General features: G+C 53.4%; 8 protein-coding genes and 1 non-coding gene across 9 annotated transcripts; 4 read left to right on the plus strand and 5 right to left on the minus strand.

Moving 5' to 3' along the window:
* Positions 1 to 239: 239 nt before the first annotated feature.
* On the plus strand, positions 240 to 1162 carry SNO1 (Senecionine N-oxygenase; the record flags this gene model as incomplete). The annotated part of the gene is made up of 2 exons (XM_056212321.1): positions 240 to 511; positions 565 to 1162. 2 exons carry the CDS (start codon positions 240 to 242, stop codon positions 1160 to 1162), a joined length of 870 nt encoding a protein of 289 aa, XP_056072629.1.
* A 334-nt stretch (positions 1163 to 1496) lies between these two features.
* Positions 1497 to 2123, minus strand: CBC2 (nuclear cap binding complex subunit; the record flags this gene model as incomplete). The annotated part of the gene is made up of 3 exons (XM_056212322.1): positions 1497 to 1614; positions 1664 to 2004; positions 2055 to 2123. 3 exons carry the CDS (start codon positions 2121 to 2123, stop codon positions 1497 to 1499), a joined length of 528 nt encoding a protein of 175 aa, XP_056072630.1.
* Positions 2124 to 2452: 329 nt separating this feature from the next.
* N0V89_003521 (uncharacterized protein) lies at positions 2453 to 5012 on the plus strand (the record flags this gene model as incomplete). Its single annotated transcript, XM_056212323.1, has 2 exons — positions 2453 to 3703; positions 3750 to 5012. 2 exons carry the CDS (start codon positions 2453 to 2455, stop codon positions 5010 to 5012), a joined length of 2514 nt encoding a protein of 837 aa, XP_056072631.1.
* Positions 5013 to 6679: 1667 nt separating this feature from the next.
* On the plus strand, positions 6680 to 7560 carry N0V89_003522 (uncharacterized protein; the record flags this gene model as incomplete). Its single annotated transcript, XM_056212324.1, has 3 exons — positions 6680 to 6896; positions 6975 to 7288; positions 7342 to 7560. 3 exons carry the CDS (start codon positions 6680 to 6682, stop codon positions 7558 to 7560), a joined length of 750 nt encoding a protein of 249 aa, XP_056072632.1.
* A 3654-nt stretch (positions 7561 to 11214) lies between these two features.
* N0V89_003523 (uncharacterized protein) lies at positions 11215 to 11700 on the minus strand (the record flags this gene model as incomplete). Its single annotated transcript, XM_056212325.1, has 1 exon — positions 11215 to 11700. The coding sequence occupies one exon, from the start codon at positions 11698 to 11700 to the stop codon at positions 11215 to 11217; it is 486 nt and encodes a 161-aa protein (XP_056072633.1).
* A 950-nt stretch (positions 11701 to 12650) lies between these two features.
* Positions 12651 to 12741, minus strand: N0V89_003524. The gene has a single exon. It is a non-coding gene; the product is annotated as a tRNA-Gly (tRNA).
* Positions 12742 to 17153: 4412 nt separating this feature from the next.
* N0V89_003525 (uncharacterized protein) lies at positions 17154 to 18059 on the minus strand (the record flags this gene model as incomplete). Its single annotated transcript, XM_056212326.1, has 3 exons — positions 17154 to 17286; positions 17546 to 17898; positions 17967 to 18059. 3 exons carry the CDS (start codon positions 18057 to 18059, stop codon positions 17154 to 17156), a joined length of 579 nt encoding a protein of 192 aa, XP_056072634.1.
* Positions 18060 to 18719: 660 nt separating this feature from the next.
* Positions 18720 to 19697, minus strand: N0V89_003526 (uncharacterized protein; the record flags this gene model as incomplete). Its single annotated transcript, XM_056212327.1, has 1 exon — positions 18720 to 19697. The coding sequence occupies one exon, from the start codon at positions 19695 to 19697 to the stop codon at positions 18720 to 18722; it is 978 nt and encodes a 325-aa protein (XP_056072635.1).
* A 1247-nt stretch (positions 19698 to 20944) lies between these two features.
* On the plus strand, positions 20945 to 25582 carry N0V89_003527 (uncharacterized protein; the record flags this gene model as incomplete). Its single annotated transcript, XM_056212328.1, has 1 exon — positions 20945 to 25582. The coding sequence occupies one exon, from the start codon at positions 20945 to 20947 to the stop codon at positions 25580 to 25582; it is 4638 nt and encodes a 1545-aa protein (XP_056072636.1).
* Positions 25583 to 25832: the final 250 nt, after the last annotated feature.

The following is a 25832-nucleotide window of genomic DNA, read 5'->3' on the forward strand; positions in this document are numbered from 1 at the left end:
CGTTGAGGCGGCTCTCAGCCAGCAGTCGTGCTGCGTGTGCTGCTGCGAGTGTTGAACAAAGGCGGTGGGGGTGCGCGTCACTCAGCTTTCCTATCGATAACGGCGGCGCGACTTTTTATACCATCAGTATCCGTGAGCCATCGTCCAACGGCATCCGGACTTCGACTGCGATTCTGACTTTCGCCGCACGGCAGTCCCCACCCATTGCTTGCAAAGCCAGGTAGCTGTACACTTTCGTCATGACCGTGGTAATTCCGGACGTTACTGTGGGAGTGTTGGCGCTGCAGGGCGCCTTCAGCGAGCATGTGCAGCTGTTGCGTTCTGCATCGGAGTCGCTTGCGCTCAAGGGTGCACCTGCGCAATCCCAGGTTAAGTGGAGCTTCATCGAGGTCAGGACGCCGGAAGAGCTGGCTCGCTGCGACGGGCTCATCATACCCGGCGGCGAGAGCACCGCAATGTCGCTCGTGGCTGCGCGCTCTGGCTTGCTAGAGCCGTTGAGGGATTTCGTCAAGTAGGCGTTTCGTACCACGCACTTGTGCCACCGACGACACTGACATTGCGTAGAGTGCTCCGGAAGCCCACGTGGGGGACATGCGCCGGACTGATATTGCTGGCGGAGTCTGCAAACAGGACCAAGAAGGGCGGGCAGGACCTCATTGGAGGGCTCGACGTAAGAGTCAACCGGAACCATTTTGGACGTCAAGTCGAGAGTTTCCAGGCAAATCTCCAGCTTTCTTTCCTTGGCGATACGGTCGATAAGTCCGCCAACGAGCTGTACAGATGCGTTTTCATCCGGGCACCCGTTGTTGAGAAAATACTCCCGCATAAGGACGGTGTTCAGACTGAGGAAGAGTCGCGTGAAGCCACTATTGTTGCACCGTCCAAGGCTCCTGGGGACAAACTTGCTGAGAAGGAAACCACAGCGGCGGTGGAGATAATGGCTACATTGCCGACACAGACGCCTGCGTTGCAAGCCAACCAGGAGCACGAACATGCTGGAACAGAGGACATCATCGCCGTGCGACAAGGAAACGTATTTGGCCTGAGCTTCCATCCAGAACTAACTGCCGATCCGCGCATACACGTGTGGTGGCTAGGAGAGGTGTCGAAGGCGGTCGAGCGCAGGCATCAGTTCGAGGTCGTCGATCGGTCGGCTCCCTAGAAGTCAGTAATCATAGCATCAGTGGCGCATGTGACTGCAAGCGGTTGGCGTTGAAAAGGGCATATGCATGAAGGTATCTGATTTGTTAGATCATCACCTATATAGAGCTCCGCTGGTTGAGCACTACGTGCAGAAGACAGTGACGGTCTGTCTTCTGTCATGCAGAGTCCTACCCTTGGGAGGGTACGAAGGCTCCCGCTTGTAAAAATAGATCTCCTCTTAAACGTTGGGATCCGCAAACCGCAGAATGGCGCCCTGATCAAACCCAAATAACGCCCGGCGCCTGCCATGCTGGTATTTCCATATCGCTGCTCGCCACGGCAGAGATAGCAACTTATCTGTACTCGTCTGCGTAAGATTCCTCCTCCTGTATAGCTCTGCCGTATCCGCCACGGCCCGGGTCGTACTCGTCGCGGTACTCGTCGCGCACTTGGCCGCCAGACTTTCCGCGCCTGCTCACAATTTAGTCGATACGCTGAAAGGTAAACCTGTTGCACGTACCCATATTGCCTTCCCTCAGCGAAGCCCTCGTCCAGGTCGGTACGGATGATGCGCTCATCCAGCTTGGTGCCTCCAATATATTTCATGCAATCCAGAGCATCTTGGTGAGTGTAGTACTCTACAAAGCAGAATCCGCATGGCGTCTTCTGGAAGCGATCGAGGCCCATAACCAGACGCTTGATCTCGCCGCACTTTGAGAACAGTTCGTGTATCTGCTCTTCGGTGGTGTAGAAAGATAAATTGCCGACATAGAGGGTAGTCGCGTCTTTGAGCTTTTCGTCTTCGGGCGTAGGCTCGCGCTCGCGTTGGCCATCGCGGCGGTTCTGGTTACGTCGCCTATTCTATAGGAAGTGTCAGCGTACATCATAGCATATAGCAAAAGGTATCGTACCTTTGACGAGGCATACGAGCTCGCCTTGTCCAAGCGCTCGACAGTGCTCTTCTTCCTTAGAGCAGGCATCGCGGCGCAATGTGTCCTATGTGAACAAGGATATTGATTTCAATGCTCTGAAGCACTTCTTATAGAGTCCCCGAAGCGCCGCGCAGTAGGGCTGAGAAGTGTACAGCGAAAGTAAAGGTGGGGAGTGATGTTGGCGGAGCTCTTGTTGAAGCTTCCCCAAAAAGTCGCGCCAGGCCAACCAGGAAGGCGCGCGTAGGGCCCGTGCGTCGACTTTCTCGCGGTCGTTGTTTGTGAGCTTGAGCTTGTTGCTCTCATTCATAGCGCATTTGCGCCGCCTTCACCACCAATTGCCTCTCACCTCGTCCTCTGCTTAATCTATACGATTCGACATGCCAAAAGTTCTCAGTCACACGCCGCGCTGGCTGCAGCGACCGAGCCGCGGCCACGAACTGTTTGCGCCAAAAGCTTCCAACGGTCGAGCTTTGGCCCAAAAAGAGAGGGCGCCAGGACTTCGCAAGACTATCGCCGCACGAAACTCCGAGGTTTTCGTCGCCGTGGGAAATGAGATACGATGGGCAGATCTCGAGAACTTGAAGGAGGGCGAGGATCCCATGTACCGCACACTGAAGATCTCAATACCGCTGCCGATTGAGCGCCTGGACATATCCCCGAATGGCGAATACCTAGCTGTTTCCACATCGCATACCGTTCACATCGTCGTCCTTCCCGAAGCCTCGCTACTATTGAACGGCGACGACTCGCCTATAAAGCCGAAGACCTTCCAGGTTGGTCCTACTGCCCACGTGCTGGAAGAATCGCCTATTGCTTCTATACTTTGGCATCCGCTAGGGTATCAAGGGCGCTGCTTGGTCACAATCACACAATCGGGTGTGGTGCGGTTATGGGAAATCAACCGGGCAGATCGGTCAAGCTTCTGTGAAACATCATTGTCAATCGACCTACAGAAGCTCGCGAACGCGAAGAATGACCAAGAAAATTTGAGCGCATCGCAGTATGGAGCTACTAAAGGATTCTCACCCGATGCGGCAGATCTTGAGGTGGCTTCCGCTTGCTTTGGAGACTCGCCCGACCAGGAAGGCGTCCACGGCTGGGCGCCTATGACACTATGGATCGCCACTGTTTCTGGCGACGTCTATGCATTGTGTCCTCTACTCCCGTCGAAGTGGCAGCTGGTGAATTCAGCAGGCGCGGAAACTTTTAAGCAGACGCTCATCACCACAATCAACATCAACCATGCCGATATCACCGAAAATAATACTGCGCCGAGAGAGGATATGGCTCTTGCGGATAAGCAGATCAAATGGCTCAGTGACATAATATATCAGGAGCCATTTACGGAGCAACTCTCGAATGACGACACCATCACTGTGTTCAACCGACCAACCAGCGTGCCCGCTGTGCCACTATTGCAAGGGCCATTCTCTGTTGTTCCGGAGGTAGAAGACTTCGAACTCAGTGACATGATTGTATACTCGCTCAAGACATTCTCGGAAGGTGGAGAAGAAGAGATTGCCGAGGGATTACCTTCGGCGGTGGTTTGTTTGCTCACTGACACATGTGAGGTGCACATATGTCTCGACCTAGAAGGCATCGTAGGACGGTGGCTACCATCTGCTGAGGTAAGCCTAAATATGCCCTGTTTGTTTCCTGAGCTAACTTCGCCAGGACGGATATGTACCAGAACCTCCGGAGCATGTTCTTGCTGTTGTTGAGACCGTTGCTTTGGCGAACGACGGCGTCTCTTCGTCATACCAAAGCATAACCCCCGACGTTCGCACTGACTTCTCCTTCTTCGTTTCGCACGTCAGTGGGGTCTTCTATGTGTCCCTGGAGCCATGGATCCGTAAACTTGAGAATGAACTATATGAACCACAGACCGAAGGCGCAGACTTCCGGCTACAGCGGTTATTAGAATCTGCGAACACTGTTGCGGAGCGATGCATACGCCGCAATGCCAGAGATACGACCAAGGATGTCACAGCATGCGTTGTCATTGAAGAGACAAGCGTCGGCTACATGGTGCTCACCACTTTCGACAACGAGCCGCAAGCTGTCCTCTTGGATGCGCCAGTAGAGGGTGCTCCTACCGACGAGGAACTCAAAGACTACATGCAATGGGAGACTCCTGCAAGCGATAATAGGGAGCCTTGGCAACCGCCGAAGGAGTTCTGGGACAACTTTAGCTTGCATGCATCCCTTCAGGGTGTTCGTCGCTCCAAAGCTTCCTGGGATGAGGAAATCAAGCTATCGCCTGCCAACCTCGAGGTCCTCATGACGGCGCACCGTGTTCTCGCCGAGCATACTGAGACTCTTCAGCTCAGGGTGTCGGACCTTTTCAACAGGTGCCAACGCCTCCAAGATGAGTACCGCGACCAGATTACTAGGGCTGCACAAGTCATGGAGAAAGTCGATACGGTCACCGGAAGGGATGACGAACAAAGCGGCCCCGGCCTTTACGGCAACAGAAAGATCGAAGACCGACTAGAAAAAGTGCAAGCCAAGCAAGAAGCGCAGAAGCAGCGCTATCTAGCCCTGCGCCGAAAGATGGCTTCCATCAACACCACACAACTCAGCGACAAGGAAGTCCAGTTCGTTGAAGAGCTGCGTACAATGGAGGGTAGTCTCGACAAAACCGAGCAGAGGTTGACAGATAATGCAGATGGCAGCGAAGTGCCCGTGTGGGAGCGCGTCGATAAGGTCAAGGACATGCAGCAGACGCTATCCGAAGAAGTGGAAGGAGGGGTGAAGGCATCGGGGGAACAGCGATCGACATCGAGCATGAAGGTTCCGTCGCATTCCCGCAAACAGGAGCACGAGCAGATACAGGCAATGCTCCAGCATCAGACGGATCTCCTGCAGGCGACGGCAGACCGGCTGAGGAGTAATGGTGTTTCGATACCGTTGGTAGCGGAAGATGGCGCGAGTTGAGGGCTGGACGTGCAAGTTGGAAGCACTGTGTGGCAGCTAGATTGGAAGCTCTTCTCAATTTGGCCTCACTGATGTTGCTTAAGTTGATCACATAGGCAGAAAAAGGAGGGTCTTGCACGTGCGAGCTCTGCGTAGTTTCGCGCAATCTACTCGTGTTTTCGCCGTCTTAGTATTTGATGTCTCGATACTTAGTTGGCGTGAAGGTATTCCAAAAGTGCTTCCAACAGACTGACATGTGTCACGAAGACCGGGTGAGTGCAGATTGCTAAGCATTACGTCGCCCATGGTATCGGAGAGGGGACAAGCATTGCATCGTACGATGTTGAGCTCGTATACCAACACCAAGCATTTTGGCATCGAGGTACAGGCTTGGGTCAGATCTATATCATCACGAGCTTGCATGCATCGAACTAACATTCCAACCTCGACTAAAAGGTGGTTGCAGAGAGAGAGCACTTAAGTCGGTCGCGCTTTCCTTGAGTGTATGCGATGACTGCTAGAGGCACCTTCCGCCCGACACTCGCTCACTCTTACAATCAACATCAAACGCTGATTTCTCATACTTTCTGCATGACGGCGACCACGGCTTCCACCCCCATATGCAACTGTGCCCCTCAACCCACAGCGAATTGCAGCATCCATCACACAGAAGACTGGCGAAGCGCATACAACAGCCAAGCGAAGCGAATCGGGACGTGGCGCACGTTCTCGACTGTGCCCACGCTGCCAGGGACAAGAAGACCTGCACCAAACTAGCTGCGAATAAGAAGCGCGCCGGGAAACAAGCTCCCAATCATGCGCACCGAACAAGCGACTTCATGCACTTATATTGATACCGTCGCTGCCGTGCCCTTTCCCCAGGGCTGAGTATTGCATGCATTGCGTCGAAGAAGGCAGATTCCAGGCGGATGGATTAATATAGGGACGAGCGCAGCGATGCGCGGCTGACGGGTGTGGTTGTACACGGATCGAGGTTTGGGGGCGGATGCTGATGCTACTTCAGCACCATGTGGAGTCGAGCACGCTGGCAGTGGCGATGTCCACTTCTCAGTGTACGTTCGCACCGCGGAACAGCATGTCCATCATGCAGCAGTCACATCACCGCAGCGGCTACGCTTTACAACCTCCCTTTTCCATCAATTACGCTATGGAATATGGAGCATTTCTGCGCTTCGGCGGCGCGGGTGGGCACGGCGCGTAGACGCCCTCTCATCTTTACCGAGCCCTGCATCGCCCATCACACCAGTGGGCACCCCAGCACTCCCGTCCCGCCCGCTCGTTGGCTGGAACCCCTACCACACTAATATCATCGTCAAGTGCCTATTGGCATGGCGTCGCTGACAAGCTGCGTATTCCCAAGACGTCGGGAGCTTGATGGGTCGAATTAAGTTACGGCGAGGCGTTGCACAAGGACTGCGGGCTGCCAGCGAGCGACTTAAGGCCATGCCGCCCCGCCACCCGTGCGTGAGCTTGTGTTCTTCGCTATTGTGTGTTCCCAGCTTACAGTCGCGATTTCGTGAACATATCCTATTGTGGGTTACGTTGAGACCTACTTCGGACGAAAGGACCCCTCCTACGCATACACTGCGCTCAGTGTCCTTTGAGAAGCAAGAGTTGGATCTCAGAGAGAAGGCTGAGGGCCAGAGCTGAAAGGATCCACCGCCAACATGTTTCGTTTCGCGCACATTGTTTCGCTCGTCGCATGCGCTTCGCTCACCGCCGCACATACCGTCATCGTCTACCCCGGCTGGAGAGGGAACAACATCCACACCAATGGTACCGTCTCCAAAGATGATGCGAGCATAAAACCGGGCAGCTTGGGTATTAATTACGAGGAAGATGGGTCCTATGGGTTTCCGTACGGAATGCAGTGGATGTATCCTTGTATGCTTTCCCCTCCTCTTCTCCTTCGCATACAGTAGAAGTGAAAGATCAATATGCATATGTACTTACAAGAAACAGGCGGCGGCATGCCCATGTCCTCAAACCGCACCAAATGGCCCATCTCCGGCGGCGCGGTTAGCATCCAACCCGGCTGGTTTCCAGGCCATTCCGCCGCCCAATTCTACATCAACATGGGCTTCGAGAACGAACCGCTCAACTACTCCCACACTATGGTCCCTGTTTTCAGCATAACCGGTCCTTCAAACGTGCAGTACAACGGCACCTTTTGCCTCCCGCAGGTGCCGCTGCCGGCAAACTACACGCCCAAGGTGGGAGACAATGCGACCATTCAGGTTATCGAGGTTGCGCAACATGGCGCTTCGTTATACAACGTGAGTAGTGCACTCGGCTTGTGCATACGGTCGTAAATGCTAATTAACGGTAGTGCGCGGACATCACCTTTGCGGAAGACGGCGACCCAGAGATCCCCAATGTCAACACGACAAACTGCTTCAACTCGACGCAGCCGGACCAGCATATCGGCTTCCAGCAGGTGTACACCACTACGTCAAACCCGGCGCCGCTTTCTATCCCGTTCAACCCTTACCTCTCGCTTCTTGCGCCGCTGATGCTTGGTGCGGCGAGCGCGCTGACGTGGCTCTGAGCATCTAATCAGCCTTTGTTTTTATCTTTGCAGGTTTGAATCGGATTGGATTTCGACTAAGCGGGCGTTTGGGCGCATGATATCCACCTTGTGTACACCATTTCGTTCATTGCTTTTCTGGACTGGACGTGGGCTTTTAGGGGAGAAGAGTGGGAGAAGACGGTAATCCCGCAGTGCTGACCAAGGCACCGTTCACTTGGCCGAGGGACCACTGGGGAGGATGTGTGGAAAGGGAGAGAGGGAAGCAGGGGCTGCTGACACGGCTGCCATACTGTACATTTGCACGGCGCTGGGGTTCCGGTTTCCTTATCTTATCCTGCCCTATCCTGTTCTGTTCGATGTATATCGTTGGTAGTGTAATGCGAGATGTTCAAGAATGAAACCCCTCTGGCTTGTTCATAATCAGCTTATAGCAATTGTGCTTCTAAAGAGATCTTTTGATAATGGACGGTGAAGTGAGATGGTGTGTGCAACGATGTGACGCCATCTGTAGTGCGATGCGGTAGAAGAGGGAAACGGTAGTGCGCACGCCAGTCACGGGTGGTGGCGTTGTCGGAGTAGTTTGCGCGACCCTCGTACTGCTTGCCCTGCGTCTGTCGGTGTTGGACGCCTTATAAGGGAGTTCCCGCGGTGGTGGGCGCCTTATCCAGGCCCTGAAGGGGTCACGGTGGGCGCTTGGGTAGGCGCGCGGCCGCGTCTATATATGCGTATGCTGTGAGTGGACGTGTGAGACCGTCCTGTATGTGGGTAACAACGGGATGAAGGGGCTGAGATATACCGCTCATTTCAGTTGCTGAGTATTTGGCTGCGATACGTTTCGTGTAGGTGGTGGGATTTGCCCTGGGTCGTTAGATCAAGAGAGAGAGCTACTGTGTCTACCTTTTCTGGACGATTGGTATGGACGTGTGAGCGCGTTCCTTCAGGCCGATGCTTGGAAAGATGGGGTACTTTGCTCTCGTGTCGTTGTTGGTGGGATGTTGGGTTGGTCTTTTGAAGCGTTGGTGTGGTTTAGAGGCTCAATGTGGTGTGGAAAACGTGTTCTGGCTACGGTGACCACATAGGTAGGTTTACTTAGAGTTGTGAATGAAATTATAGTGTAGAGTTTGATTTCCTATAGGAAGAGGCTGGGCGTCGTGAGGGAAAATGGGTTTATGATGTAGATTTGATTGCAGTCGACTGCAAAAGTCCCATTTTCGTAGATCTGGTTACAGCTTTCCTGTTGTCTTGTAAAGATGTGTTCTACGGACAGCTAATTTTTAGCCTACTTGACATTTGAAAAGCTTAGGGCACTATTTCAACGTCTACCAGGCGTGGACATACAGATTCAACGGAATCTGGGCAATAATCAGCCTCTTGTAGTACACAGATTAGCTAAAAGTGTGTGGAAAAGGTACCTAGATCCAGGAAAAGCCAGGGGAGGAACTTCTGTGAGGCCGAACAAAGACACGCGTGCTGGCGCAGTCTGCGAACGACGAGGCATCATAACTAGCACAGCCCCCACCAAGCAAGGTGAAATACAAATGCAGCTCTGGCCCCGCACACCTCAGCCGCGCCTTTGAATTTCTTGAATGCCAAAGATCGAACGCCAGCTAGCTCACTCATGCAAGTGGTTTTTGATTTTTCGTAGCCCCTCGGTGAACGCGTTAGCAATGACAGGACCGTACGAACGAGCTCGATTTTCTCGGCGTGGTGATCAGATAAGGCTGCTGCAAGTTCGCCACAGCGATATACATAAGATACAATGCTGGTTCGAAGTATTTCCGATCCATCAATGTCCCGAGTACTCTGCCCTTTCCTATACCTGGAGTACCGATGAAGACCGTCGGAATAATGACAGCAAGGACGATGGCGGCGACTCGGGTAGTATCTGGTTGGAAAACAATCGGTTCTCGGTTGGAAAGAATCTCTATCGTTTTCTTGAGCGTGTCAGTCGAGAGGAGTCGAATTGCCGATATTGGATCGACGCGCTTTGCATCAACCAGAACGACGATCTGGAGAAGAGCGTCCAGATTCCGTTGATGAAAAACATATACACTGGTGCCTCGCAAGTAGTTGTATGGCTTGGGCAACTAAACGGAACCAGCGAAGAGACGATGGGTTTAATCAGGCAATCAAGGGAAGACATCACTTCCCAGTACTGGCAAGTCACCACAACCCCAATCTTTAACGAACTATATTCACTGTGCACGAACCCATACTGGTCTCGGGTGTGGATTGTCCAAGAAGTGATCTGCGCGCGAGAACTGTGCATCTATTATCGGGACCGCAGCATCGAGTGGAGCGCATTTGTACAGTTCTTCAGAGTTCTCAAATCGTTGCCGCTTCCTGCTGGATTCGGGCATATCATCCAAAGTCCAGCGGAGAATATTCTCAATGCGAAAAATTGCTGGAAGGGGAATCTCCCGCTTCATGAGTTGATCAACACTTATCGCGATATGAGGTGTTCAAAGGAGCAGGACAGCGTCTACGGTCTGATGGGGCTCGCTAGGGTAGAAAGCACTGTGGCCGTCGACTATGAGAAGTCCAAGATTCAAGTGCTGGAGGAAGTGCTAGTTAAGGCCTGTCAGGCTGGATACTTCCCCGACTGGCGTGATGCTTTGCCGGTTATCAATCGAATGTTGATTACTCACTCCGACCACTCTCGGCTGGAGAACGCCGAAAACGTGCTCGACCGGGCTGGCTTAACAGAAGCCAAGGCTGAGCAAATTCGAGAGTACGATAATCGTTGTTGGTGTAAGTACGCAGATTGGTGTGGTGCAAAGCCATTCGGGACGGTCGATGACCTAGTTCGACACATGAAAGATTGTCACCCAAGGATTTTACCAGAAGGAAGCAGACAGGTTTGAGAAGGTGACTTGTATTGTGTGCCGAACTCAGAGTTGCTTCATTGTAAATCGCAGGCCCACTCTGATGTCGGAGCAGGACACAGTGGCCGACATAATAGACTGAACTTCATCGCTGCTAGATTCTGAGGTCGATGTATTAAGACGTTGGGCAATTGGCTGCAAGCTTGGTAGCTAATAGTGTAGCCTGGGATAACTTGCTCTATAATACGTGTTCAAAGTTATAACCTGATAGTTATACCGGTATCTCCTGCTGGCGCAAGAGCTATCTCAAGTCTTAGTGTCGGCCACTGGGGGAAGTTGCACCAGATTAGTAAGGGGGCAGTGCAAAGGTGGATTTGACGGCGTAACTATCCGAACCTCGACCTCATTCCTCCTACCTCTCACGGACATCGCATCGACTGAAGTTGAGAGGGCGCTGCACTTTGCATCTTGCGAATGTGTAGTGCGCAATAAGGGCGCACCATATCATCACGCTTTTGAGAACACTCATCGTTATCAGGCAATACACTGCACTTTGCGTGTCGGACTAGGTATCATTACTCTGCACTAATATACATGCGATAGAAAATGAACGCTAAGGCTATGCATGCTTCAAAAACAGTAAGAGCGAAGGAAACCACTGCTCTGCAAACAGCGGGCATTATCCTCAACAGCGAGGGTCTACTCAACGTACTTAACAGACGGTCTTCATCAATACCATAACGAGTCGTGAAAGGCCACCGGACACCCAGCGAGTGTAAAGCTTGCCAGCAGCTATCTGGCCAAGATCGCAAGATGAGTCGCAGACTGTCCTGCCTGCGCCGTAGTACTACGATGACTTTCGACCGAACGCCCCCTTCGCGGTCTCGGTGAATGAGAAGTCGTTGAAGAGCCAGGAGTTGGAATGACGCCCGCGCCACATGTCGCTGTTGCTCGTGCTGCGTCTTGAGGGTGTTGTTGGCATAGTAGGACGCGGTGCCTTCGCTGTCGACGACCCAATGGAGCCTTGGCTGGCGGAGGAGACATGTCGTGGCTGCTTGGGTCGCTGCGTGGCGTATGTGGGACTGATGGGATGCGCGGTGGAGGTGGAGTGCTCCGGTGACCCCGCACGAGACCGACTGCGCGAGCGACCACGTATCTTTGCGCTGATGGCACTGAAGAATGTGTCTTCGGCTGGGCTGGTCGGCGAGCGCGAGTACATTGAGGTGGGCGATGCCATGACTGGCGATGCTGTCCCGGAGGACTGCGACTTCTGCGAACCGCTCGTTGCGGTGCGAATAGGCGGCGGGGGCTGGAAGTTGTCGTAGGACGGCATTATTGGCAGTATGCGTGGAACAAGTGGTTATGGGACGTTCAGCTTCAGTCCTATCTATCCAGCTGTTGAAAGTCGGGGCTAGAGACGTGTTGAAATAGAATCACAATAGCGGAGGAGTCAGACTTCAGGACAGATTTGCATAGACTCGCCGCAACATGTGCCGCCTCCTCATCTTATGTATCTTGATTATCTACCTCGCAGGACACAAAAGACACAGTCCCACGCTTGGCGTGCGTCCTCGCATATCCCACCGCGATGGCTTGTCGGTGAGCACGAACCGTCACCAGCCAATCATATGTGTTGTAGGGCATCCCGCCCACACAAACAGCACGCAGGACTGGCCTTCAACAGCCCAGTACACCGACTCCCCGCTTCGAGGATGTGCAGCCTTAGCGGGCTCGTCCGCCTGCAACGACAGCGCATCCAGCCGAGAGGAGTAACCTAGAACGTGACGGTCCCCGGGGCCAGATACAAGGCTGACGACCGCAAAACCAATCCGGGCAGCACAGGCGAGGCTGCTGCCTTGGAACCAAGGTTTGTGTACGACGTATGGGTGGCATCGCGTGCACTCTTCGTCACCTGAATCCGTATGATGCCTCTATGCGTCGCGGTTCTGGACTGAAACGGGCCTGTGCCGCGGGCGGAATGCATTGATTATTGTTTTGAAACGAGGCATGTGTGTGCGGGGTCGGCTTTTTGGACAGATGGCTACCGCATGATGGTTTCTGAGTGGTGATGGGGTGAGTCCTTGAGGAAGGATGCGCGTCCTCAAGTTTTCGGTCGCGCCGACGCAGTGGCCGAACTGCAGCAGGTGATCGACTGCAAGTCACTGTCCATACGATAGTCTCGTCTGTATGATAGCAAAAACATTGTCTTGCGCGTATGCGGCGTCACTGTCGCATGGGCAAGACGCAGGCAAGCCAACCGCAACACCACAACTCCAAAAAGATTGCATCCAACGGGAGTCGAACCCGTGCCAATCGCTAACTGGCCTTCTTTCGAAGGTGGAAGGCGATTATCCTACCGCTGGACCATGGATGCGGTCCGTTATTGAGTAACTAACTCAGGCAGATGTTGTGTTGGATGGCAAAATGAAAAAATATTGCATATATATAACAGCATTACCATAGAACAGGATCATGATGGTGGAATGGCCCCACACCGAGAGCACACACTAACATCTCACTTGCAAGGTTAGTCTGTGGAACGATTAGAAATGATGTGGGTGGATCGCCTCTTCGTTAGCCCGACTAGCCGACGCTTCCCTGTCCAACCACATCTCTCCTACTTCTGTAACTTGTCTCTGAGAGTTTAAATCATCACAAGCTACAACAATACTGTGTGCCAGCTTTAGCCCCAAAGCTGGACTCAATTACGGACCGCATCCACGGCCCAGCGGTAGGATAATCGCCTTCCACCTTCGAAAGAAGGCCAGTTAGCGATTGGCAAGCGATGCGCTTCGCGCATCGCTCTGTTTAAATGTTGACCACAACACTGAACGATCTTCATTGCAGCTGGGCCTAGAAGGAAGGACTCACTGCTCGTTATATAGCAATACTGGTCCCCAGGGTGGAAATGCGCCTGATATGGCTATTTGTCTGTGATGCAAAGGCCTTTCCTGTCTAGGTTCAAGTGTATTGATTTCATGTCGCATACAGCCACAAACAGCCACAAACACACGCAGACTTTGTACATAACCATCTCACAATGAAAGAAGATGTCCAAAAGTGCTATGGGCCCGTTCCAAAAGCCATACTTTCAGTTAGACTAGTTTTGCGCAAAGTAAGAGACTTGCAACAAAGATGCACTGGACATAATCTGCGATAGATACGACGTACTCCTACAAACTTGAATTACCGACTATGAATGAAACATTCTACACTCAATGGCCTTTTCCCCCCTTTCTTTTATGGACATTCGCCCAGGGACACAGGAATGCATTTGGCACGTGGCCATTGCAAACTCACGCCTTCTTTTGTTTTTCCCATATTTCTTCCACACTAAAAGTTGAGATCATACCACAAAGCAAAAATGTATCTGCAAGAAATGCGCCTCCTGCTCCTCCCAATGCGACACTTGATGAAGTAGATACATCAGCTTGCAACCCATTGATCCAGTCGCGCAAGATCGAGCAGTCACGGATACATCATCAACGCAATAGGCAAGATACTCAAAGCTTACCCTGGAATAACTCGCATAATAATACGACTGAAGAGTAGGCGAGGAAATTAACACCCTGGCAGCACTTGCATAGAGCACAAAATGTGGTAGAAAGTCATCAGGTTGGTGCAATGGGGTGGACGGCCGCACGAACGCTGGGATTATGAGCTCGTTTCTTCAGCATGGCGCGCCATTGGGCCTGCGGTCACGCTTCATAGAAGTTGTGTCATGGGTTACGAAAGTGTATTGGTTCATAATCAATGCTAGGGATGAAATACCCCTGGAGATCAAGCATAGATGGAGGTGAGGTTAACACGATTGATTTCGCGTAGGTAAGAGACACCGAAAGTGAAAATGACATTTTGGAATGTGGGAACCTGCAATGATGTTATTTTCATGTACTATATACTAATATCGTAGATGATAACTTGGCGAGAGTAGCCGTAGGAGACGTGCTTGAGAATGCGACGATTCAAGAAGAGGAATGAATGCACGGTCAGATATTCCGACTTCACGTGTATTTGACATTGGGAGATTGAGTCGGTGGACAATACACTAAAGAAACTTGAAGATGTATCAAGACAGGCCATGTCTCCTCTGAAAATAAGCATAGAATGTAACCATATCTCGAGAAGTATATACAAAGTAAAGAAACAGGCGCAGTACATATGTTTTCGAAATGAAGGTAGCATGTCGCACGCTGGTGCAAGAATTCCAGCCGGAAATCAGGAAATAGAAAAACATGAAGTGAAGATGGTAATATATATCCCTGCAGTAAGTCTTATGAGTCAGAGTCAAAAGTCAGGATATGCCGTCCGTGGGAGTAAATGCTGTTGCGTAAATTGGTAGCGAAAATCGGACGCTGTAGATCAGTGGAAGGTGGGAAGGCTTTCAGGTATATCGAACATTGGGGTGTTGCGTTGGCGGCAAGTACCTTCGCTTCCGGGTGGTGTCGAAGTACGCTGTGCTATCGTCGAGCCAATCCACAAGAGAATTGAAGCGTTTGACGAAGTTTTCGGAGTTTGCGGTGAGCCAACAGGACCATTCTTGGCCATTCGGTCGTTTGCCCCCAAATTTCACTCCCAGGGAATGGCATGCATCACCGGGATCGGACCCTTTGAGTAGGTTTCGGGTCACCCGGTGTGGGTGACGCTGACCGTCCGGGAGCAGTTCGCAGTGTACGTAGCCGTATCTGGATCAATGGTTTTGTAATCTGCAGTCTTCATGATGATCTGGACTCTGAAGATCTTGAGCTGGGTTTGCGTCGCATTGTCCATCTGGAAAGGCACGAACGTCTGGCAGATTTCTCTGCAAATCGTATGGAAGTAAAAAGAGGAGAAGGGGAATCCCCCACATCTCGAGGATATTCATGACGGTTCCGGGCTTGAGGGATACATCATCCACGAGCAAAAGAAATTCATCCGAGTGAGCGCGGTCGAGGTACGAGTAATGGAGGCTTGGGTGGTTCTTGCGATAGTTGGCGGTCTGGTGGCGCCAGACAATGCGGTCGTGGCCATTGTCTGCCTGCCCAACATAGCGTTTGCAACCTTCCTCCAACCACATTAAGTGAAGGTAAATCACGCCATGCTTCGGATACTGGTCGCTAGGATGTGTATGAAATTGGATGCTATGCAGGAATCAGCAGGCGTGGTTCTTCCTCGTGAAAGTCCGCCTGAAAGGACTCACTTCGCTGTGCAATCCCCAATCTGCTTTCTATAACGGGAACCTGGATGGTAGTAGGTATCAACAACTTCCCGTAGTGCATTTAGAGAGGAGCGGCCTCTTCAGCTCAGATGGTGGCGGCGAGGGCGACGAGGCAACTGGAGCGCAACGCGCTGGGGTTGACGCCGGGCTTCAGCATTACGTGAAGAAGCAGATGGTATACTGGTTTCCTGCAGGTCAGCTCCGAACGGGTCTCTTCTACGGCGTGGCCTTCTTCTTGCTGACTGCACGGTGTCACTGCGCGACGGGGTTGCGATATCACCGCGGGCAGGCTGCAACACCGGTGATGCGAGCGACGGCGAGAGTCGGACCTCGACGAAGGAGGCGGGAGAGGATATAGTAACTGTAGAGGGCTTTCTGAAAGGTGCGTTTTTGACCTCGAGCCATTTTGAGAAGTACGTAATAAGCCGTGAGTAACGCAGCTTAAGCTGGCGGAGTGGGCGTCTTAAGTAACGCTATGACGTGAGACACGTGTTCCGCCTGTAGCAGGAACAGAATATGGTGAAGGCGTAAAGGACAGCCAAGGTGAAGGCGCATTCGAGTAAGAGAAAGCGGAGGAAGGCGTGCGTCGGCTTCACCCAAGAATTACTTGACGTCACCCGTGAAATGCTGAACTCAACAAAGCTACCGCTATCACGACAGCGCCTCGAGATCTTCATTCTCACCATCTTGTAGTCACAGCGCAGCATCTTTAGGCGTTGTTGTTCACTCTGGATTACCTATGTGACGTGAGAATTGAGTTACGTCATGAACCATATCAACACAGGCTTCGCATACACGGGGGCAACGAGACCGTACAACAGAAACGTAAAATTAAAAAATGCGCCTGTTGTGGTTCATTTACTCAAAAAGAGTCATGAACTAAATGCATTAGCCTATCCACATATGACTGTGGTACGCGAGAGACGTACAGACGACCGTGAGGAAACTTGCAACATGATACCATTGAAGCGTGTCCCGGGAAAGGCCAATCCTGTGAGCACTCGCACAGAGCACACCTCATGGACATAAATTCAGAAGGCCAGTCTACATAGCTTGCAAAGTTGAAGTCCACCGCATAACTTCTGGGTCACCTGCAGTCTTGCTGATGGAGTGGTGCACATCACTAGAACCTTGGATGTATTTGGCCACAAGCTTTATATAACGGGCCAGCATAAGGTCTGCCATAGCTACACTGATTTAATTTGAATGTTGAAAAAGTATTCTTAACTATACAGCAACCGTGACAGGTGATCTCTAACGCTGTGTGGCGTGAATAGAACCTGCTCGACATGCCCTTCAGTTTGATTCCCCTCTGTTCCCGCTGCCTGCTACTCATCAACTTCCAAGTCCGGCTCCTGAGTTTTTGTGTCGCCTTCAACTGCCGCCCCCGAAATTGAAAAAGCAGTTTGTTGCAGCTGGTCCAACAGTGCTTTGTTTCCACCGAAGATCTCTAGTAGTCTGGTAAGTTTCTCTTATGCGTTATGGCGAGCGCAGTTTCGAAACCCTGCGGGAAACCCTTATCCACCATCCGCTGGTCAGACTTTCTACTGCGCTTGGGAGTAGGCTCTGGATCTCGCTGTGCGAGTTGATCACAAGGCGCGCTTTTCCAGCGTGGGCTTGTGCACTTCGGGCAGGTCTTCGTAGCCCACTGTCCTCAGCATGCCTGCCTGCCTCTCGTGTTTGGGTGAGACGTGCAGACAATCCCAGGCAGGCCCATACTGCCTTACAGCTGTGTGTCCGAGAAGTACTGGGTCTGATCCGTTCCGGTTAAGAAAAAACATGCGGTAGAGACATCTAGTTTGCTAGGCACCATGACCTCGTGCGTGACGGCGTATCGTACCGAAGTAAATTGCGTCTATCCAACCGGCGGAACCAGTGCAGAGGTGGAGGCTGCCAAATTCGACACTTCGGATCCAAGGCTGGTAGACCACGGAATTCTAAGCATCCAAGAGCGTTGTCGATGCTTGTCCAATTCACGTACCCTGTGCAGTTCTTCCGCTCTTTACCGTCATCCATGGTCATGGTGCCGCTGTGCTGGTGGTTCCGCTGGACGAAACGTCTGATTCTGTCGATGTGGCTAGGCATGTAGTCCCGTCGATCTCTCATGGTGTTGCAAATGCTGGCGGAATCGGGTCGCAACTTCAGCAGCTTTCCAGCGTAACTGCCAATAGTTGCCGGATCGGTGCCCTCAGCTGGTCCATCGGCGTCTTCTTCGTCCGTCATGCCATCATGTTCGAAAATCTCGTCGTCATACTGGAATAGCAGTCGGTTTATGTTGGAAAGACCGCCGGCATTCTCGGCGGCCTCATCTACGTCTGTAGTGCCCGCGATTATCTTCTCCCTTGTTGAGACTCGGATTTGCGCTTTTTCTGTGCCTGAAGCAGCTTCTTATCGCCCTTCACCGGCACATCTTTGCGGATCTGCTGATAGATTGGCACGCCATCCCTTGTCATGAATCCAGCGCCAGATTGTGTATCGAACTCTACCCAGTCCATATCCTGGATTTCGAACGACTTGGCCGAGGATCATGCCTCTGGCGCGCTGCTAAGCCCAGTGTTTGCTATCCTGGAGGATATCTCTTGCGCTTTTGTGGTATTTCGACCTTGGGCGACATGGGGGCGCCGCGAGACGAGCGGATGGCGTTTAAGTGTGAAAGTACAGCATAGCCAAGGAAACATGTTTCGAGTAGCAAAAATGTAGCTGTAAACCCAATCGCAAGAGGAAGGTAGAGTGCAGGAGGTGCGGTTAGTGTTGATGATCATTGGGCGTAACGTGCACTATTTGATTGTTTTCCTGCACCGTGTGTGAGGATCAGACTCGAATTCATCTGGACACGAATCAAAGTGAAGGTGCGAAGGCGCGTCGAAGTGACAGAAGCGCCGGAAGGTACGCGTGGGCACGTGATCGGATATGTATCCGTGATTGAAAAGCACTTGCCTAAAGACGATTCACGAAATACAGGCGAGAGTAACATGAGCCTCCCTTTTGAAAATACATAGCGTTAGGTGGTCGTCTTAATCTGGAAAGTCGTTCATATTGGGTGGTGTTTCATCAGTGGAGTGCGTTTCGTTATGATAAGACCCACGTTAGTGTGAGACATCAGAGCAAAGGAAAAAGGGCTTTCAGGAACGTTCAATGAAGAGTATATAAATATCTTATAGGTCCTGCAGAAATCGCAAAATCTCCTTCGCGACCCTCTCGGGCTGTTCCTGCTGTGGCCAGTGACCCGCACCCTCGATCATCTTGACGCCCTTGAATTGCGAGCAGGCCTTTGGTAAGCTCTCGAGCGCCCCTGGTTCTTGGTAATTACCCCAGTCCTTCGCGCCTGATATGAAAATTGAAGGACATTCGATTTTCTTACCCGCGAACAGATCCATATCCTTCTTCTTCTCAGGGTCTGTCATTGTCCGATACCAGTTGAGTCCACCTTGGAAACCCGTACGCCTCCACTCCTGGACGTACACTTGCAGCGCTTCTTCTGACAGCCAGCTCTTGGTTTTGTCTGCGTCTTCGTCTTTCATCATCAACTCGATGGTCTCAGGCATGGACTTGTTGAAGGGCATGATGTAGTAGAAAGGCATCTTGGCTAGTTCTTGTGCACTCCAAGCTTGGAGAGGCTGTGGATCATTTCCTGCCCAGTCTGCGCTCTTGACATGCCAGTAGCCGCGCAGGAAGGTCTCGAGGCCCTGGTTCGGAGAATACCAGTGCATTGCAGCGGTCGACGTGGAATTGTACCACTTGTAGTGTTTTCGCGGCTCAGGCAGCTTCGCCAGCTCGGTCTGCATATCCACCTGCGGCGAAGGCTCGGTACCGTCACCGTGGACGAGATTGAAAGGTAGGCCGGGGTGCTGCTTGAATGGGTGAGACATCATGACCACGCTTTCGAAGAGGTCCGGCCGCATCCACGCACACATGGAAGAGGTAACGGCGCCGAAGTCGTGGCCGACAATGCATTTCACCTCGCGGTATCCTAGAGCGTGTACGAGTACGACTACATCTCGTACTAGATTGGTGACGGTAAACTCAGACATATTTGTTTTGGGAAAGGACGAGTCGTCCCACCCGGTCGTCCTGCCATATCCTGGCTGGTCGAAGGCCACGACATAGTATCCAGCGTCTGCGAGAGCCGGCATTATCTTTCTCCATGAGAAGGCAAGTTCTGGATATCCATGAACGAGTATCACGAGGGGTCTTTCCTTTTCCGGTGCATATCCGGCCTCGAGAAGATGGAAGGTGAGACCATTGGAAGGACAATGAACATAGTTTTCAACGACGCCATGTGGGAGAGGTAGAGGCGGGAGTCCCTGTGTTTGTGCTGCTTGCGGCATGATCAAGTTCGGTAAGGTTTAGTGTTGCTCTTGGCTGGTTGGTTCACACTGTTCTGGATGAGAGAAGACGGCACCTGGGGAAAGCGGGGCTGCTTCTCCGACCTCATCCGCCACCATGAGCCCGCTACGGCGAATCAGGCGTTCGTAGAAAAGGCCCATTGGTTGACTGCAACGGTCTTATGTATGGCGCCCGTCGAGACTTCAACACGGAGGCGCGGGGAGAGGAGGCGGCGGCGAGGCAACACTCGGAAGCTTGAGCCATTGAGTCAGGCAAGATGCTGCTGACATGCCGCGGTGCTTGATCTTGGTTATCGAGTCAAGAGTTTGCTACGCGTTTAGTTCCCGAGCGCCTCCTGGAGTGCTTCAAGGTGTTTTGCACGAGGCGTCCCTGTTTGGGACATGCAGACGTGGCCCCCTTCACACCTGTCAGACACAGCAGCTGCCACGAGCACTGCCCGCAGACATGCACGCGCCTTACGCCAGGGTTGCAAGATCGAAGCGCCCTGTTTCACGACAGATAGATGCGATACTGTGGAGAAAGGCAGAAAGGAAACGCATCGAGGCCGGCCCGGCTCGCGATCTGCAATGACGATGCCAGCGCCAAGCCTCCGATGAGGTCTGGCCGTGAATCCTTGCGGACTGATCCTCGCAGCGATGCTGACTGCGGCCCCGTCGCGTCTTCAGGCCCGCTGCTTTTCCTCTCTCCGTTTCCTCGTGCCTGTGCGCTTGTGCTCATTGTTACCATTCATTAGTTTCTCGACGAATCGCGTCGTCCTTGTTCCGGTCGCCCTCACTAGCTCCTGCCGGCGTTTCCCATGACTCCTTACATGACATCACTGGCGTAGCTTCCCTTTTGCGCAAATCCACATCGCCGACCGCAATATCACTTGCAAAGGGGATGCAGTCGCGCTTTCTTCAATAACGCACCACCATGCTGCGCAGTAGACGACGGGCGTCGTCGAGCCCCGTACGTGCCTTCCCCCTCACCCAAGCGCACATTCCCACGCGCGCTCAGTTGCCGCCTTCGTGCGCAGACCGCTAATCTTCTCTCAATGCAGGCCTCGAATAAACCCGCGAGCGCGTCCGCCTCCCTTGCTGCCACCAAGGCCTTCCTCCGCGACCGTGAATCCAATGGCGCTTTGTCCAATGCCGCGGCGGCGGCTGCCCTTCGCACTCACACCACGACTCCGACCCCCGTCGGCGAGACGGTGACGAAGCGGATGGTACGGAAAGGCTCAGTATCCTCTCAAGGCAGCGGCAGCCAGCAACGTCCGGGCTTGCGCCGACATTCAAGCTCTGGTTCCATGACTGAGCGCTCGTTTCGTGCTCCATCCCCGAGCAGGAGCAGCCCAGTCGATCCCAATGCGCCTCCGGTTCCGGCTGTACCGAAGGACGTCCCCCAAGTCAGCGTCGTACACCGACGAAATGCGAGCCTTGAGCCGCCGGCACGTGGAGGGTCACCCGTCGGAAGAGGTGGAGGTCGAGGGTTGAGCTTGGATCGGGGAACATCCAACGCCGGAAATCGCGGTCGGGGGCAACCGCGAGCGCCGGCCCTCTCCAGAGTGGTAGAGGATGAGCAAGATGGAGCACAGAGGTCCTCTATCAATTTCTCCCGTCCCATTTCTCCTCCAGTGGCATCATCGCCCACACCAAAACCAGTGGCCTCGGCACGCGCCGGACAAAGCGGCTGGTTCGGCGGTCCGGTTGTAAACACAGAACAATCTTTTAGAGGTGAAAAATCGCGACCGAAGACGTCGGATGGCACCTCTGCGTATGCCACTCAGCAAGCCGCCCAGAACGTTCAGAATGCCGCGGTTCGGCCCGTCTCGACCAGAGCAGCACACATGTCGACTGGCGTGGAAGGCGCACGACTGGCCACGGGTAGCATGCGAGCCAAACCGAGCGGAGGAGCCGTACAATCGCAGCCGACGTACACCGCGGCCAAAGACCGCCCGGTGCGTATCGTGGATCCCAATTCGCCATTCGCCGTATATGACCCGTCAAGTAGGAAGTTCATCCATAAGCAGGATGCAATGAACCTGCACCGGGCGATGAGTGACGCAGAAGATCCTGCACCGCCGTATGAGCCTCAGCGAGCAGTACATCAGACCCACTACGAGGCACCACAATTCAGTCAGCCGGCCAGACAAGCTCCCCAGATCAGGGACATAGCTCCGCGGTACGCTAGCGCCTCCCCAACACCTGAGGCTCCACAGCCAGCGTCTTACACGGAGTATGCTGAGGATCCTGCTCCTGCTGCAAGTCCTAGACAGCATGGTGTTGCATTTCCTCAAGATGAACCTGCTACGTTCACAGCGCAAGATTTCACTGAAGTAGAAGACCGATTCCCCGCAGGCGCAAACACCAGTCGAAAGTTGGAGTCTCCCTCTCCTGAGCCGATTGAAGAACCTGAAGATACTGTATCACCCAAATTCGCCCCAAACCAAGGCAGCTCTTATCCACACCTTGCACCACCGGCCCCATCTGGCCCTCCGAGTACGCAGGGAAGCGAACGGTCTGCGAGGACGCATTCGTTGAGCCCTCCGCGCAGTGCGCATTTCGCAGCAGTTGCTGCGGACCTATCAAATGGCATCAAGCACCAACCGCCAGGCCGTTCAGTGTCTCCCGCAAAGTCCGCCCTGAAAGCCTCGCCATCAGTATCTGGTCGAAGCCATTCGCCGCTCGCCAATAACGGTCGTATGGTCAACCGAGGAGCACCAAGCCTGGCGTCCGACGCCGCTTCGGAAGACGGTGGAAAGAAAAAGAAGAAGGTTCGCATCAGCTTCGATGAGGAACCCACAGTGGTCGATATTCCACCATACGGCGATTCTGACGTGTCACATCTGCCGGTTGCGGATGATCTGGATTCAGAAGAGGATCTCGACGACATTCTGAAGCCCACTCCAGTGCTTCCATCATTTGGTAGTATTCGGGACAAGAATCGCCGCTCAAGGGACGACCCAGAAAAGGTCACGGAAACCGTGTCTTCGTCGCTGTCGAATTCTGCTACGCTGATGGGAGAGTCAGAGCTTTCGAGCGACCACAAAATCGGCGGCATCCTTGCCCAGGACTTTGCTGCGAAGTCAGCGGAACACTCATCTGGAAATGATCCTCTTCCGCCGGAGGTAACGTCCGTGGAGGGCAGCGGCTACTACTCAGAATCAAGTGAAAGCGAAGCTGACGTGCCCATCGTTGAACCTCACAAGACACTCAAACCAGAAGGAGTGCAATCAACACCGGAACCAGAACCGAAAACCTTAACTAATCCTGTCGAGACGCGTGCAGCGCCGCTCGAAGTACCAATTATTGCGGTGCAACCGGCCAGTCCTCCCATTCCCCAGGAACCTGCGACCCAACCGTCATATATTACTCAGCCGGTCGTGGCACCTCAGCCTGCACCGAAAGCACCACGTCCATTCGTACCGGGTGGATGGGACGACGATGATGCCTCGGAGCCTGAAGTCGAAGTCAAGGCGCCTGAGCCAACTTATTCGGCCCCTAGCCAGCCATCCATTACAATCCAGATACCTGAGCGTCCGGTCGACGACGATTCTTCCGACGATAACAGCAGCGTCTACAGTGACGCTTACGAAGATCTCGAAGAGGGCGAGGGCTTTGCCTCCATTGATGCAATCATGGAAAGTCCTATCGTAGCACCAACCTCTCGGTTCGCATCAAACAACTCCTCCCCTAACACATATAAGACGGGACTTGAGAGTTCAAGGTGGGCTCCCACCAATCCAGACGACATTCAAGAAAGGGTTATTCAGGACCAACGGAAGGCGCAGCCTAACAATGATTGGGAGACTTCTCAGCAGTCTTGGAGCGAAATGAATGACTCGCGAAAACCGCAGCCTCAATCCGGGCTACTCATCAATAATCTCGCTGCAGTAGAAGAGCCGAAGAGCGCTCCCCGGACAGCGGCACCTGCCACGCAGACAAGAGCCGAGCCCAAGCCTACTCTGCAGGAAGTGTCTGTACCAATACCTGCGAAATCGAAAGAGCGTAGAGTCAAGGTCGAGCCTACCGTCGCTCAAGTTAAAGCGCCTCCCACACAACCTGCGAAGACGGCAGCACAACCTCGCAAATCCGCTTTGAAAAAGGCTACGCCTACTTCGCCCCCAGCTGAGGTTCCTTTGAAGAAGACGATGCGTGACCGCGCACCAGTTTCAAATGGCCCTGAACCCCAAATGCGAATGACCATGCGTGGAGCTAGCGGTGGATTTGCCGGCAGAGGCTCATCCGCACCAGCTACGCAGCGACAGAGCATGCCGCCACTGGATACTAAGCCACCCAGAGGTGCCCTGCAGAAGAGACATCTTCCGGCGGCGGCAGCTGGTGCAGCAGCCAGACCTCGACCACAAAGCGCTTCAGGTGTCCCTGCTAAACCCAAAGCTTTCGTCCCCCCGGCGCCGACTTACGATAGCGACTCTGATGCCTCGGTCAGCAGCTTCCAGCGTGAGCGCCAGCGGAATCGTGCATCACGGAGTAACAACAACGGCGGCCAATATACCATGCGTGCATCCATGCGCTCGGGTCCCACACCAACGATGCGGGCCGCGCCTCCTGTACGATCGATTTCGCCCCCTCGCACTGCAACGTCACCTCCGCCATCAACGCTCAGGAAGTCTATGCGACCTTCTTCTCCGACACCGGAATCACCTGAGAAGGTGAAGTCCTCTCGCTTTAGCATAAGATCTTTATCTCCTGCAGGCCGTTTCAGACGTAGCAGTACCTTCGATGCCGCACCACCCATGCCGCCTCCACCTGTACAGGCTCCTCCGCCAAAGGCCAAGAAGTCGATGTTCGCCAAATCAGCTCCTGCAAAAGCCCCAGCAAAGGCAACAAAGGCAGCAAAGCCTTTCAAGAGCCGAATCAACGACTCCAGTGACGAAGAAGAGGACCGACCACGAAGATTCCAGAGCAGATTTGCAGATTCAGACTCAGACTCAGAAGATTTCGAGCTTCCTACCGGTCTTACACCAGTCCGAGGAATTCCGAAACGTTCCGGCGAGGAAGACGGCGATTCTACGGATCTCGAAGACGAGGCGAGCGACAACGAACCCACACCAGCACCAGTCACGAATGGCAATGGTAAGGGCAAGAGTGCGACCACCAATGGATCGACCAATGCGCAGGGTGCAAGTCTTGCGGCAGGGTCTCTACGCCAGCCGGGGGCAGTCCCGCCTTTAGATGCTGGACAGAAGAAGCCAAAGCGAGGCTTGTTCGGCTTTGGCAAGAAGAAGAACTCTTACCTTGCCGACGCGAACAGCAGTACTCAGCCTGCGGACTTCGGGATTCCCATGCCTCCAGCGCAGCAGAATCGTGATCTCAACCGACCGCTTACCCCGATCGGTGAGCTCGACGACGTTGACGCTGGCAACGCGCCAATGAACCCCCCTCCAAAGTCGGGTCGTCGCACACCACTCGAGCGTTCGACCTCCGACTCGTGGCCACTGCCGTCTCCCACTCCTGCCTTTGCACAGGACGAACGACCCCAGAGCGCCGATGGCCCTGTCAAACGAAGACTATCTTCTGGCCGACCCACTCTCGTCAAACGAAACCCTTCTCAGCTGTCGCAAACACATACCGAGCTTGATCCGAAGACTGGCAAAGAGGTTTCCTTCGGGAGGACAGGCAAAAAGAAGAAGTTTCAAGGATTGAGGCGGGTCTTGGGCCTCAACGATTGAGCGTGTGTAGCGTCATGCTGACACCGTTCATAGAGCTCTAAAGCCGCATATTGCGTCGCAGCGTGCGGAACCCCGCCATGACAGGCACCGCCGTAGACGCAAGATGTCTTCGAGGATGTCAGGGCAAAGCGTTGACTCGTTCGTGAGAGCCAGCGTCATACTTCTGGGTTGCTATCGACCCGAAACTGAACAACACGATTGATGTACATCACACACGTTTCTTTATCTTGATCGAGCGCGTATTACCCAC

This window comes from Didymosphaeria variabile (assembly GCF_027946475.1).
Source record: "Didymosphaeria variabile strain IMI 356815 chromosome Unknown scaffold_3, whole genome shotgun sequence".
Taxonomy (NCBI): Eukaryota; Fungi; Ascomycota; class Dothideomycetes; order Pleosporales; family Didymosphaeriaceae; genus Didymosphaeria; species Didymosphaeria variabile.